Source organism: Prionailurus bengalensis, chromosome A1 (assembly GCF_016509475.1).
Source record: "Prionailurus bengalensis isolate Pbe53 chromosome A1, Fcat_Pben_1.1_paternal_pri, whole genome shotgun sequence".
Taxonomy (NCBI): Eukaryota; Metazoa; Chordata; class Mammalia; order Carnivora; family Felidae; genus Prionailurus; species Prionailurus bengalensis.
In genome coordinates this window covers 144,072,779-144,086,953 of record NC_057343.1, presented here as the reverse complement: position 1 = coordinate 144,086,953, position 14,175 = coordinate 144,072,779, and the positions used below count along the sequence as shown (strand labels likewise).

Below are 14,175 nucleotides of genomic sequence, written 5' to 3'. Positions count from 1 at the left end.
TAGTGAAGTGATAAAGTGGAATCAAGAAAGTAGCCTTTTGACCTTTAATAAGCTTGTATAATTAATAGCATTATGGTATAAGGAGTTAAAATATTTACATATAAAATAAAACACATGCAATTTAAAACCAGAAACCCACAAAAGAAAGTTACCCTCACCACAGTAATATTTTCTATATTCCTAACATTTCTCCATGTACAATATTTTTAGGTAAAGTATATAAACTATCATAATCTAGATATTTCCTTATATTTACATATTTTTCTAATTCTAAGCATTTTCCTGTATTACACATATTTTTCTTGTTGGTTGGTTTTTTGTTTTGTTTTGTTTTGTTTTGTTTTTGTTTTTGTTTTTAAAGTAAACTCTAGAGTAGAGATTCCAGTCCAGTAGAGATCAGGAGTCATATGCTCTAGGAACTAAACCAGCTCAGGTGCCTGTCTTGTTTTTATTTGAAGAAAACCTGTATTCTTTCAAGTTGGCAGATGGTGACCATACCTACCCACTCTCCTCTTGGACACTGATGTTTTCATTTTCTTCACTAGCATAGCCTAATATTTCAGTTGTAAACTTTCAGTGCCCAGAGATCCCAAGGGGTCCACAAAGGTGCACTTTAATGATCCCATGCTAAGATTGCCCCTGGTTAACAGGTTTGTCCAATGAGCCCTCGTTCTGATCTCTACTAATACCAAATTTAGATAATCTTATGATGCAGTGACAATAATAAGTGTCAGTTTGAGCTGCATTTTAAAGTCCACTTGTTTTCCAGAAGAATAAATTAAGTTTGCCTTGATAGACAAATCCTAATTAAAAGTAGAAATAAGACAGAAAATTTTGTGAAGAAAAATAATTCCATTATGAGTAACAGGCAAGAAAAGCTGAAATAAACTCACTTTGTATATGTTACAGAGAGATTTCTGGCTGCTTTTGTAGATAACTCTGGAACTGAAAAGTAGGGCAGATAAAAAAATTAAAACTTGATTTCTTTCTTCCCTTTGCCTTCCTACTTCCCCAAGTAAAATCACATTTTCTTCCATTTTTGTGCTATCTTCTTTTTCTTCAGTAATTCTTTGAATATCTTTTCTTCTAACCAATTAATTGCTTATATAAACCCAAAAGCTTTTCAATTCTTTGAAACTACATTTCTAAATTGTGTTATCTTTACATTTCTAAATTGTATTGTTTCAGATAGTTTTATGAGTTGCTTTGCTTTAAAAAATTATTTCTCCTTTAAATTTCCTTTTTTAAATCTTTGACTCATATTTCAATGGAAATATGGTTTGTAAGTAAACATACATCAGAGTCACTCTTAACTTGAAGATAATCTTGTGTATTTTAACAAAAGCGTAACACTTTTATCCCCTACCTCCCTTTTTTTAAAGGAATCAGCAGGCGGGGATCTTCAGTCTCCTTTAACACCAGAAAGTATCAATGGAACAGATGATGAAAGAGCACCTGACGTGACACAGAACTCAGAACCAAGGGCTGAACCAACTCAGAATGCATTGCCATTTTCACATAGGTACAGATTCAATTCAACCATCATGATTAAGTAAAATGTGTAAATATGGAAACTTAACTTGGTTTTAGATAAATCTTGCAAAGTTACTACCCTGAGTGAAAATTCCAGGTCAGTCTTTTTTTTTTTTTTTTTTTTTTTTTTACTTTTTCTGTTAACCTCAGAAAGGTTTTTACAATTTATAGTTTATGGATGGCTAGATGGACTGGAATGAACATTTCCTTTGTAGATAAAGGGCTACCTAGTTAATTGCAGCACAAATCACTTTTCAGTGAAACAATATCTTATTATAAATCTCTTCTACTCTTTTTTTTTTTTTTTTTTTTTTTTTAACACAGCCGTAAAAGGCCTCTTTGTTAACCTGGTTTCCACTTTCATCTGTGTTCTTGAGGGTTATACATTTTTTTAAAAAAACAGGCTTCCTACTCTGAAATTAAGCTTTACTGTCCTCTTAGAGGTGATCTCACCATAGGATTTCACAGAAGGACACAAGTTATTGTCACTTCTATTAGTGTTAATGTCAGATTTAGATTTTGCATATCAACTAACAGAAGATAAATCTTCACATACTTCTGAATTTTAAAAGAATTTGGTACTTGAAAAAGATACAATGTATCTTAAATGTGTTCTAAACCAGTTACATTAATTATTTGCTATTCTGTGGTATTTTTAGGATGTAGGGAGGTCTGTGGAACTGTAGCCTTGCAAATGTAAACAAAAAACCTATTAGTCACTGTCTTAAAATTAATTTTCATCCTTTGGAAACTTTTGACTAGGTAATTTTAAATGAAGTTAAGAGATGCACAACATAGGAAAACTATTTTCTTTTCAAGACCACTTCTTAAAAAATCAAATTCTTTAGCATATTCAGAAAAATTGTGAAGTGATATCATCCAAACTCTTCCATGAGAATTCTAATTTCGATTGAATTTGTTAACTGTTAGAGGCAGCATAGATTATACATATCAGAGACAAACATTGAGAGACCTCATGGTCAGATTGAGGAAGAAGAAATTAGTTACAGGTTTTTTTTAAGAATGTGTGAGGAAAACTATTTGATTTTGAGGTATTCTAATTTTGTTCCTAAAAATGCAGTAATTTTGCATAAAACAGTAGACATATCTTAGAATTATCATGGAGATCATGCTTTAACTATTGCAGTGTAAGCATATTCTCTTTTCTGTTGTTACAAACATTACTGAACACATGAAAATTTGTGAGTTCCCTGAAGACTGCATTTTCACATTGATTTATAAAGTACACACTTTTTTTGAATATACAATTAGAATTAAAGAGCAATGTGATTAGTATGTAGATTTTAAAAAATGCCAAGGGAAGGAAAAATTTTATTCCTATTAAATTTAGCAGACCCATTTCAAAGACTTAAATGCACTGCATATAATTACAAACTTGATTTCTTTGGCTAACACTTAAATGAGCCATGTGCATTGAATACTGTAGCTTTGGAAATAACTTTTATATTTAACATTTGTAAAAACTGTTTCTGCTTTACTTTATACACCCCAAATTCTCAGAATATTTGTTTTACTAATCCTTTGTACTTGAATTTACTAACTAGAATTATTCATCTATTGATTTTCTCTGTTCCTGGGAGTCTAATAGGACTTACTTTGATTTGAAGATACAGCTTCTTTGGTAGAATCTATAGATTAGCCATGGAGATATTTTGAGTTCTGAAAAGAATTTAACAGGTCATTTTAAGCTTTTAATTATGTTAAAGGTATTAACACAATCTTATAGTTCTCCTGTTAGAGTATTTTAAATATTCTTTAGTTTGTAAGATTTTTGAAGATTATTTTCTGAACTGGTTTGATTTCTACCTGAAATAAAAGACTAAATGTTTTATAGCCAATGTTAGAATCCCAAAATAACAGAAGAGACCTTAAAGATGGTATAAACCAAGATCTTCCAAACTGGTAGTTTGAAATCAATTTAGGTTATTCATGGCATTCTGAGAAATGAAACATAATAAAATAGGAAACATCAGAGTAAAATTCACGTTAAAAGTAGAAACTTTATTTTAGTCATATACAGATTTATGTGTGTGTTCTGGATCATGGTGTAAAACGTCCAAGTTTGAAAATGTGTACCTTTGACACATGAAGAGACTAAATCACAGAGGTTAGGTGAGTTGTGCTAGGTCACATTGTTCAGTAGTAAAATCTTTAGTAGTAGTACAGATCACCTTTTGACCCCAGTAGGTACAGCCGGTTAATAGTGTATTTTAGCTCCATTCCCATAACGTGCACATTGTTGTCAGGAAGTTAATAACTTCCTGTCCTAGGAGAACTCTGTAGACATAGGATCAGTGTTTCATGAATTAGAAACACAAAGAATATTAAAGTAATCTTCACTTAAATCTGAGACTTGTAAGTGTTTACACTTGAAACACTTTTTTTTTTCCCATGGCAAAGGAAGACAATTAAAGTCTATGTTTTTAAGGCTTATTTAGGCTATTTTGCCTTTTTTCCTTATTTCAAGAGAAAAGCATGAACAAAAAATATTTTGCCAGCATTTCTCTGTTCTGCCATCTTACTGCTACGTAAGGAGCAAAACACTCGAATGTCTCTGTCTATGTGTTGTCCTTTGTAAAGGAAGGATATGGGGAACAGTGATCTAGTTATTCAAGTTAATTAAGAGTTGGTGGTGTAATAGCACGTAGCAAGACAATTTGTGCTCTTAAAATTCAAACTGTATGCCTAAATCTCATGAATTAATTAACATACCAAAAGAAAGCCCTGATTTTCATTTGGTCCTGAAAATTTTAGTAATGTTGCTACAGTTGGCTCTTTACTCTCTGTAAGTTTTATGTACTTTTTAAAAAGTACTAGCTTTAAAGATATAAGCAACATTTTTTTTGTTCCTCTTTAAACTTATACAATTTTTCATATATATATGAAAGAATACTGTAATGAACTCCCATTAGTGCATCACCCAGCTTCAAGAATTATGAAAAAATGGCTAATCTCAATTCATTTCTATCCCTGCACACTCTTCCACTTTTGTATTATTTTTAAAACAAATCTCAGACATAATTTCATCCACAAATACTTTTTAAACTACTTTTTAGCTTTTTAAAAACTTATTTACGAGGGTAGTACAGTTTTTTATATTCTCTAATTCAGTGGCATTGTCAGGTTACCTTGAATTATTTACTCTTTGATTTGTAATTATACTGCTGAACTAAATTTTGAAATGTATGGGCTGTTAAATACTCCTTAGTCAAGTGCTAAAGTACTGTTTTATGCCCTTGCCATAAGCTATGCAAAAACATTCTCACTGAGTAAGTTTCAATAAATTAGTAAATTTATAATGTATTTATTTAAACGTTTTTTTAAAGTTTAGGGTGTGTAAACAAGGGAGTTTGTGAGGATGAAAATATTCACTAATTTCTTTGAGGAAATAGCATTACATTTTATCTAACTTGCTATATTTTCTTAAAATATTTTTTAACCTAAATGATAAAAATCATTTTGGGACTGAGCAGGTATACACTGACCAACTGAAGTGTTCAGGGCATCCTTTGAGACCTTAGTCTTGGATTAGCTATATACTAAATGAAGAGCTATATGCTAATAGACCAGCATATACAGTTGGGTGAAGGTTTTGTTTTCTCCTTCCAGGGAGTTATTGTTTCTTCATAACATTGACTGTATAGAATTCTGAAATTACTTGTTAGCACTTAAGAAGAAGAAAATATAGGATTTGTTTTTTTAAGATTTAAAGCTGTTTAAAATTCTCTTGGAAATAGTTAATTTTATTAGTGTCCTGGTGTTACAACGTAATACTGAAAACTAAAACTTTTTATTTTGTTCATTGTAAATTTATGCTCCCAAATATACAGGAATATGTTGATAAATAAGTGCTGTTACCATATTTCTGAGAGTCCAGAACAGACATACACATGCATTAGTAGTTCGTGAAACTATTTTCGTAGTGACGAATTTTAATAACGTTTTGGTTATCTTAATGGAAAAAAGGTTCTTTTAAGCACTGATTATATTTACATTCTTTTAATGTTTCAATAATAATTCTTATGGTGCTGCTAGAACTTCTACATTTTGGGGGTACTGCATGTATCTTCTGTTAAAGAGATTTTTCTGCCACTTTGTGTGTTTCCAACAGATACTCATTAAAGGATGTATGCAGAAATATCACTCTTTAGTACATTGATTTTGCTTTAAATCAGTATAACTATAATTTTACTCAAATTTATGGAATCTGGGTGGGTTCATTTCATTCCTGTTTATTAGATTAATTCATCCATTATCAGAGTTTCAGAAAGCTACTATTTTAAAACTGATGAGGGATTTTTGTACAGTTTCAAAAACTAAATTTCATTGGAAATGTTACACACAGTTTTACTTATATGTTGGAATTGTTAAGAAGTGCTTTATCTTGAATCAAATACAGTTTGTACTTACTTGAAAGACGATAGAAACAAGAAAAAAGTTTTGAGTTCCGGGTTTCTATACTCTCCACAGCTGTGCCTTCTGTCTCCCCCTTTTATGGATAGTAGGCAAAATTTACAAGATTTTAGTTGGGAACTAAAATAGATATAATTTCTGTGGCTGACTCTTGTTTGGATAAGATTTTGTGTGTATGGGGCGCCTGGGTGGCTCAGTCGGTTAAGTATCTATCTGACTTCAGCTCAGGTCATGATCTCGCAGTTCCATGAGTTCGAGCCCCGCGTCGGGCTCTTTGCTGGCAGCTCAGAGCCTGGAGCCTGCTTCAGATTCTGTCTCCCACTCTCTCTGCCCTTCCCCTGCTCATGCTCTGTCTCTGTCTCAAAAATAAATAAAAATATTTAAAAAAAATTTTTTTTAAGATTTTGTGTGTAAAACTGGGACTTGAGTTCACAAGAAGTGCTTTATCATGAATATAATTATAGATGAAAATTTAAGTTGTAGGATTTCCCTTATAGTAACAGTTAAAAATGACATAATTATTGTTATTTTTCCACCATGGAACCTCAAAATTTAGAGTAGGTTTTTTAAAAATTAACTAAGACAGATTATGAAAGATTGTAACTTAACAATTTAGAAATGTCAGAATTTCCTTTACCTTCATTGTGAACAGGTATCATTTTATAAGAGGTGCTATAGTAATTCAGTATTAGATACAATTTACATTCTCTGGGAAGTGAGAAACAATGTATGTATTTTTGAATAACAGGCAATAAAAAAATAGAGTTTAGTGACCCAAAGTGTTTACTTTATTAGCTTTCTAAATAAGTATACTTAAATTTTTACTTTGCGTTTTTCAAAAACTAATCCTTATTCTCTTCTAACGTCTTCTAAAATATTTTGAAGAAAATGTGGAAATTTGCTGAAGCATTTTTTCAAGGTGTTAACACTTAATACAGGTTATTTGTAAGAAGAAAAATACTATTCATATGAGACAAAGACATTACTAATTCACCTCCATCAGGGATTAGTCTCTTCTCCTTCTTCCCCCTACCAGTGTCATTAATGGGAAAGAATGTTTACCAGTCCATTCCAGTGATTGTGAGCTTCTATTTTCAAAATTACTAGCTGGAGTTAGAGGTGTGGTTATTCACAATGGGACAGATTGATCCTAGATTAACTATGATCTCTTCCCTGTAGAGGGCTTTTAAATTTTCTTTTATTGTTTCATTTCTGTTTTTAAAAGACCATAGTGGAGATTCTGTTGGAAGGGAGGTATGTGATATGGATAGTGCTGTTCTAGGACTTAGAGGAAAATGTTCTTTGAATTTGGCTTCCCATTTTCCCTCTTATTAGAGAAGTAAGGGACAAGATCAAGATGTGTACAGAGGTAGAGGTCAAACAGGCTATGTAAATGTGTGACACTTGTAGTGTGGAAGAAATGGTGAGGTCTGTAGTAAAGTGAAGTGTGCAAGGTTCATCTGAAGGTAATAAAGTTTTTAAAAAATAAGGTCACACAGAGGGGTGGGGACTAGATGACCCATCCGGTTTCTAGTCTACACTTTCCAGAGGAAACTTTGATTTACGAATGGTTTAACTCATGGGAAGAATTTTAAGCAATTTCTAGCTAGTAATATTTGTTGTTGTAATAACTTATAAACTCTTGGTGGAGGTATTTGGGAGGATATATGTGCAGATGAATCCTGGGTATGTCCTCTTTGGTGACATATTACTCTGACAGGTGTTCGTTCACAAACAAAAATCACACAGTTTCAGTGGCATGGTATATATATAGACCACTCCATGGTCATCAGATGAGGCTTCCTCAGCCTCATCATCCTGTGCTGCTGTTGCTGTTGCCCCAAATTGCTTGTAGTTCTCCATATAGCAGCAACCATGCTGTTTCTCATCTGCAAGTCTTTGCTTCCTTGTTTTGGGAATGTCCTTCCTTCTCTTTGCAGTGGCCGTGTACCCACACTCCATGCTGCCTATCACCCACCTCTGCCTTTAATTCAGCCACCGACTGTTTGACCCCTACATATCCTTCAAGCTTCAGCACCACTGCCTCCAGTAAACCTTACTCTGGTGACCTCATGTTGAATTACATGTCCTCCTCTATTAAATCTCTATTACCTCCTAACTTAATATGTGGAGGTTAACATGAAATTATCAGTTTCTCCTGCGGCAGGGATTGTGTTTTATCCATTTGTATTCCTGGTGTTTAGCATGGTAGACAGTCAGTAAATATGAATGCAACAGTTTCCCTTACAAAAATTGAGTACATGCACTGAATACCCTTGGTAGGGCTTCAGTCAACTGAAGTTACACCTACAGGTTCATAAAACTTTGAAACTAAAATGTAAAACTAGCTATATTCTTTGAAATTCAGTCACTCTTAACAAACTTAAGTCTTGAGTTTAACTGACTTAGTCTACTTTTTTTCGAAATTTCCTAGTTTGTATAAAGAAATTTTAAAAATAGTGTGTTAATAAACAATGTTCTTAAGTACCTGAATAACGTGAAAGATGCTAAAATGCTTTATTGTAACAGAATAATTTTTTATCCTTTTGATAATAATTTTTCTTTTTATCTAAAAAGCACTGCAGAATGTTTCAGTGATGTTTTTTTTTTTTTTGTAAAATTAGGCAATACTTATATTCTTTGTTTTTAAAACCAGTTGTGACCAAAATGTGTTTTTTAAAAATTTCATCTCTTACCAAGGTCAACACAAGCACTTATTATTTGACTCAAAGAAGTGAATTTCAGGACTACTGATTTTTTTTTAAATTAAGAATTGTACTATGTACATTTCACAGAAGTAAAGATTGAGAGAACACATTTCATATGGCAATAAGCTCACAGTACACTGAAAAGTATTGAAGGTAGTCATGCCCTAGGGACTAAACCTTCCTTATAGGGTATATAAAATGTAAATATGACTAACCAGTTAAATAAATGTACATTTTACTTGTATTTATTTTCCATCATTTTGCCATTTTCCTCTGACAATTTAACTTGGCCGTGTATCCAGTGGAAACAAAAGAGTTAATTTTTATGACTGGACTAAACTGAAGTCTAAACGTCGATATTAGAACTTTGGAGATAGGGGCGCTGGGTGGCTCAGTCGGTCAAGCGTCCAGCTTTGGCTCAGGTCATGATCTCGCGGTTTGTAAGTTTGAGCCCAACGTCAGGCTCTGTGCCGACAGCTCAGAGCCTGGAGCCTGCTTTGGATTCTGTGTCTCCTTCTCTCTCTGCCCCTCTCCTCCTTGCTCTCTCTCTCTCAAAAATAAACAAACAAATAGAACTTTGGAGATAGAAGGAACTTTATATTACATAGTCTACCCACGTCATTTTACAGAAGTGGAAGCGAGTCCAGGGAAAGGGTATGCAGCATCAGTGTTTGGTAATGGCTAGATTAGAACAGAGAGGTCTCCAAAGACATTGATCATTAGGGTCCATCCTGGTTGAGGCAGCACTCCTGCTGCTAAACTCCAAGAGGGTTTGTTTTCTGTGTCACATTTCAAGATACTTTTCATCTGGATATTTGTCATTGTTCAACCCATATTTACCATTACTTGTTAAATTCATCTACTAGTTTCTTAGCTTGTGGAGTAAGTCTTACTGGCTTGCATTTCTTGGTGTCTCATATAGTTTCAAGCCATTTAGATATGTAATAGATAAATTAGTGAATTTGTTGAGCAAATAAATGTGTGTTTTTACCATTACTGAGATGACAGAGAAGTTGGTACATCTTGATCATTACCAAGAAAAATACACCATATACTAGACAGGGCCGACAAAGATATTAATATAAAGAATAATTAGTTTAACCTTTTAAATTCTAACAGGATCCACTTAGCTATTAATATTACCATCAGTAATTTTAGTAACTACTTTATTGAGGTGTAATTCACACACTTAGCCATTTATCTGTATAAAGTGTACAATTCAGGAGGTATTTAGTATATTTTGTAGAGTTGTGCAGCCAATACCACGGTCAATTTTAAAACATTTTCATCATCTCCCCCAAAGCCCTGTACCCATTAGCAGTTACTTTCTTTTTCCCTTTCACGCACTGTCCCTCCTTCCCCCAACCCAAGGCAATCACTGATTTTCTGTCTCTGTAGATTTGCCCATTCTAGATAGTCTGTATCAATAGAATTATATATCTGGTCTTTTGTGACTGAATTCTTTACTGAGAATGAGTTTTTCAAGGTTCATCCGCATTGTAGAGTGTATCAATACTTCATTTCCTTGTATTGCTGGATGATACTCCATTGTGCGGATATACTAGACTTTATTAATCCACTCATTAGTTGGTAGACATTTGTGTTGTTTTCACTTTTTGAACGTTACACCATTGTTATGAATAATGCTGCTGTGAATATTTGTGTACAGGTTTTTGTGTGGCTATATGTTTTCAGTTCTCCACATATATTGTACAACTAGAATTGTTGGGTCATATGGTAATTTGATGTTTAACCTTTAGAGGAGCTGCCAAACTGTTTTTGCAAAAGCAGCTGCGCCATTTACAGCAGCAGTGTATAAGGGTTCCAGTTTCTTTACATTATCAGAAACACTTGGTATTAGATGTCTTTTTGATTATAGCTATCCTAGTAGGTGTTAAACGCTATCTCATTATGGTTTCGAATTGTACATATTTCCCTGATAGCTAATATTATTGGGTATCTTTTCATGTGCTTGTTGGCCACTTGTATATCTTCTTTGGAGAAATGGCTACTCAGATCCTTTGTCCATTTTCAGTTGGGTTGTTTGGTCTATCCTTGTTGTTGGGTTGTAATTCTTTATATAGTCCAGATATAGAAACCCCTGATCAGATAATGATTTGCAGATATTCCCTCCAATTCTGTAGGTTGCCTTTTCCCTTTCTTTTTTTTTTTTAATTTTTTAAAAAATTTATTTATTTTTGAAAGAGCATGAAAGGGAGGGGCAGAAAGAGAGGGAGACGGAGAATCTGAAGCAGGCTCCAGGCTCTGAGCTGTCAGCACAGAGCCTGCTGTGGGGCTCAGACCCACAAACTATGAGATCATGACTTGAGCCGAAGTTGGATGTTTAAGCAACTGAGCCACCCAGGTGCCCCTGTCTTTTCCCCTTCTTGATTGTGTCCTTTGCAACACAAAAGCTTTACATTTTAATTAAGTCTAATTTACCTACTTTGTTCCATTTCTTACACTTTCGTGTCACATCTAAGAAACCGTGTTGTAATTCAAGGTAATGAACGTTTACACGTGTTTTTTTCTGAGCGTTTTACAGTCTGAATTCTTACATTTAGGCTAATTTTTGAGTTATTTTTTTCTGTACATTGTGAGATAGAGGCTCCACTTCATTCTTTTGCCTGTGGATATCCACTTGTCCTGGCACTATTTGTTGAACAGATCATTCTTGTCTTATTGAATTGTCTTGGCATCCTTGTCAAAAATCAGTTGACTGTACATTTGAGGGTTTATTTTTGAACTCTGAATTCTAACACACTGATCTATCTATACTATGCCAGTACCACACTGTCTTCATGATTATAAGTTTGTAGTATGTTTTGAAATTCGGAATTTAGGTCCTCCAACTTTATTCTTCCTTTTCAAGACTGCTTCAACTATTCTGAGACCCTAGAATTTCTGCATAAGTTTTCAGATCAGCCTGTGAGTTTCTGTAAAGAAGCCCATTGGAATTTTGATAGGAATTGCCTTGAATCTGTAGAACAATTTCATGGGTCATCTTAATGTGAAGTCTATCAGTCAGTGAACCTGGGATGTTTTCCTATTTATTTACCTCTGCAATTTCTTTCAATAGTGTTGTTTAGTTTTCAGAATGTAATTTTTACGTTTCTTTTGTTAGATGTATTCCTAAATATTGTTTTTTTGATGCTGTTATTGAAATTATTTTCTTAATTTCACTTTCTAATTGTTCATTCCTAGTATATAGAAATAAGATGGTTTTTATACAGTGATCTTGTGTCCCATAAACTTGCAAAACACATAATTTTAATAGTTTCTAGTTACTTCCTTAGGATGTTTATATACAAAATCATGTTATCTGCAAATAGAGATAATAACATTTCTTCCTTTCCCATCTAGATTTTATTTCATTTTCTCGACCAATTGCCCTGTCTAGAACCTCCAGTATATACTGAATAGAAGGGACAAGAGTGGACATCCTTGTCTTGTTCATTATCTTAGGGGGGGAAGCTTTAAGTTTTTTATCATTAGGTATGACAGTATCTACAGATTTTTCATGCATGCTCTTTATATTCCTAGTTTTTTGACGTTTTTTTTCCATTGATACTCTAGTTGGTTAGTGATTTCCTCCCCTTAGTTGGTAGCTTTAGAAATCTGTGCTTTGACAAATACAGCAATATGCTTTCCTTGTGTTTATCTCTTAAACGGTAATTGATAGTTTCTTTAACTGATAAAAAGAACTTAATGGAGAGGAAGAATTCCTTTATAAAAATGTTAATATTTTTTATTTTATTTTTTTAAGTTTCTTTATTTTGAGATTGAGAGTGAAAGAGAGAGTGCGTGCCTGAGTTGGGGAGGGGCAGAGAGAGAGATGGAGAGAGAGAGAATCCCAAGCAGCCCCACACTGCCAGTGCTGCTGGAGCCCAATGTGGGGCTGAAACTCACGAGCCTCGAGATCATAAGCTGAGCTGAAATCAAGAGCTTAACTGACTGAGTCACCCAGGTTCCCCTATCGATATTTTTTAAAAGCACATCACTAGGCTTTAGTTTTTCTATCTAAAATTATGAAACCTTCCAGTTTTCTAGCTTTTTATCTTTCCAAAGTATGTGGAGCAGCTTTTATGAATGGTGGTAGTAGGGGTACATTTACTTCCTTATCTGATTTTTGAGTGACTTTTTTCTTCATTGATTTTTTATATTAAAATAATTAGTAAAGGGGCACCTGGGTGGCTCAGTCGGTTAAGCGTCCGACTTCAACTCAGGTCATGATCTCGCGGTCCGTGAGTTCGAGCCCCACATCGGGCTCTGGGCTGACAGCTCAGAGCCTGGAGCCTGCTTCGGATTCTGTGTCTCCCTCTCTCTCTGCCCCTCCCCCGTTCATGGTCTGTCTCTCTCTGTCTCAAAAATAAATAAACGTTAAAAAAAATAATAATAAAAATAAATAAAATAGTTAGTAAAAATATGCCCTGTTCATTTATTTTTGTTTCATTGATTCTTTTATTTTTCTTTTCAAATTTTTATTTAAATTCCAGTTAGTTAACATACAGTGCAATATTGGTTTCAGGAATAGAATTCACTGATTCATCACTTACATACAACACCCAGTGCTCATCATACCAAGTGCCCTCCTTAATACCTATCACCCATCTAGCCCATGCCCCACACTCCTCCCTCCATCAACCCTCAGTTCTCTATCTTTAAGAGTCTCTTATGGTTTGTTTTCCACTCTGTTTTTTTTTTTCCCCTTCCCATATGTTCATCCGTTTTGTTTCTTAAATTCCACATGAATGAATGAAATAATTTGGTATTTGTCATTCTCTGACAGACTTACTTCGTTTAGCATTATATACTCTGTCTCCATCCACATTGTTGCAAATGGCAAGATTTTATTCTCTTTGATGGCTGAGTAATAGTCCATTGTACATGTATACCATATCTTCTGTATCCATTCATCAATCAATGGACATTTGGGCTCTCTCCATAGTTTGGCTATTGTTGATAATGCTTCTATAAACATCAGGGTGCGTGTACCCGTTAGATTCTGTACTTTGTATCCTTTGGGTAAATATCTAGTAGTTCTATTTTTAACTTTTTGAGGAACCTCCATCCTGTTTTCCAGAGTGGCTGTACCAGTTTGCATTCCCACCAACAGTGCAAGAAGGTTCCCCTGTCTCCACATCCTTGCCAACACTTGTTATTTCTTGTGTTGTTAATTTTAACCATTCTTTCTGGTGTGAAGTGGTATCTCAATATGGTTTTGATTTGCATTTCACCGATGATTAGGTATGTTGAGCATCTTTTCTTTTAGCCATCTGGACATCTTTGGAAAAATATCTATTGGGGCATTTGGGTGGCTCAGTTGATTAAGCGACTGACTCTCGATTTCACCTCAGGTCATGATCTCATGGTTCATGAGATTGAGCCTTGCATCGGGCTTTGTGCTGACAGCCTGGAGCCTGCTTGGGATCCTCTCTCTTCCTCTCTCTCCCTTTCTCTCTGTCCCTCCCCCACTTGTGTGCGCGTTCTGTTTCTCAAA

The 14,175-nt window shown here is 34.2% G+C and overlaps 1 protein-coding gene across 2 annotated transcripts in view; it reads left to right on the top strand.

Annotated features, from left to right (window-relative positions):
• HOMER1 (homer scaffold protein 1) overlaps nt 1-14,175 on the top strand; it is a 143,224-nt gene that overhangs the window by 71,841 nt on the left and 57,208 nt on the right. For both annotated transcript variants that reach the window (XM_043592841.1, XM_043592835.1), the window contains exon 5: nt 1,383-1,522. In XM_043592841.1, the coding sequence (XP_043448776.1) occupies nt 1,383-1,522 (140 nt within the window). The remainder of the gene's footprint in view (nt 1-1,382; nt 1,523-14,175) is intronic.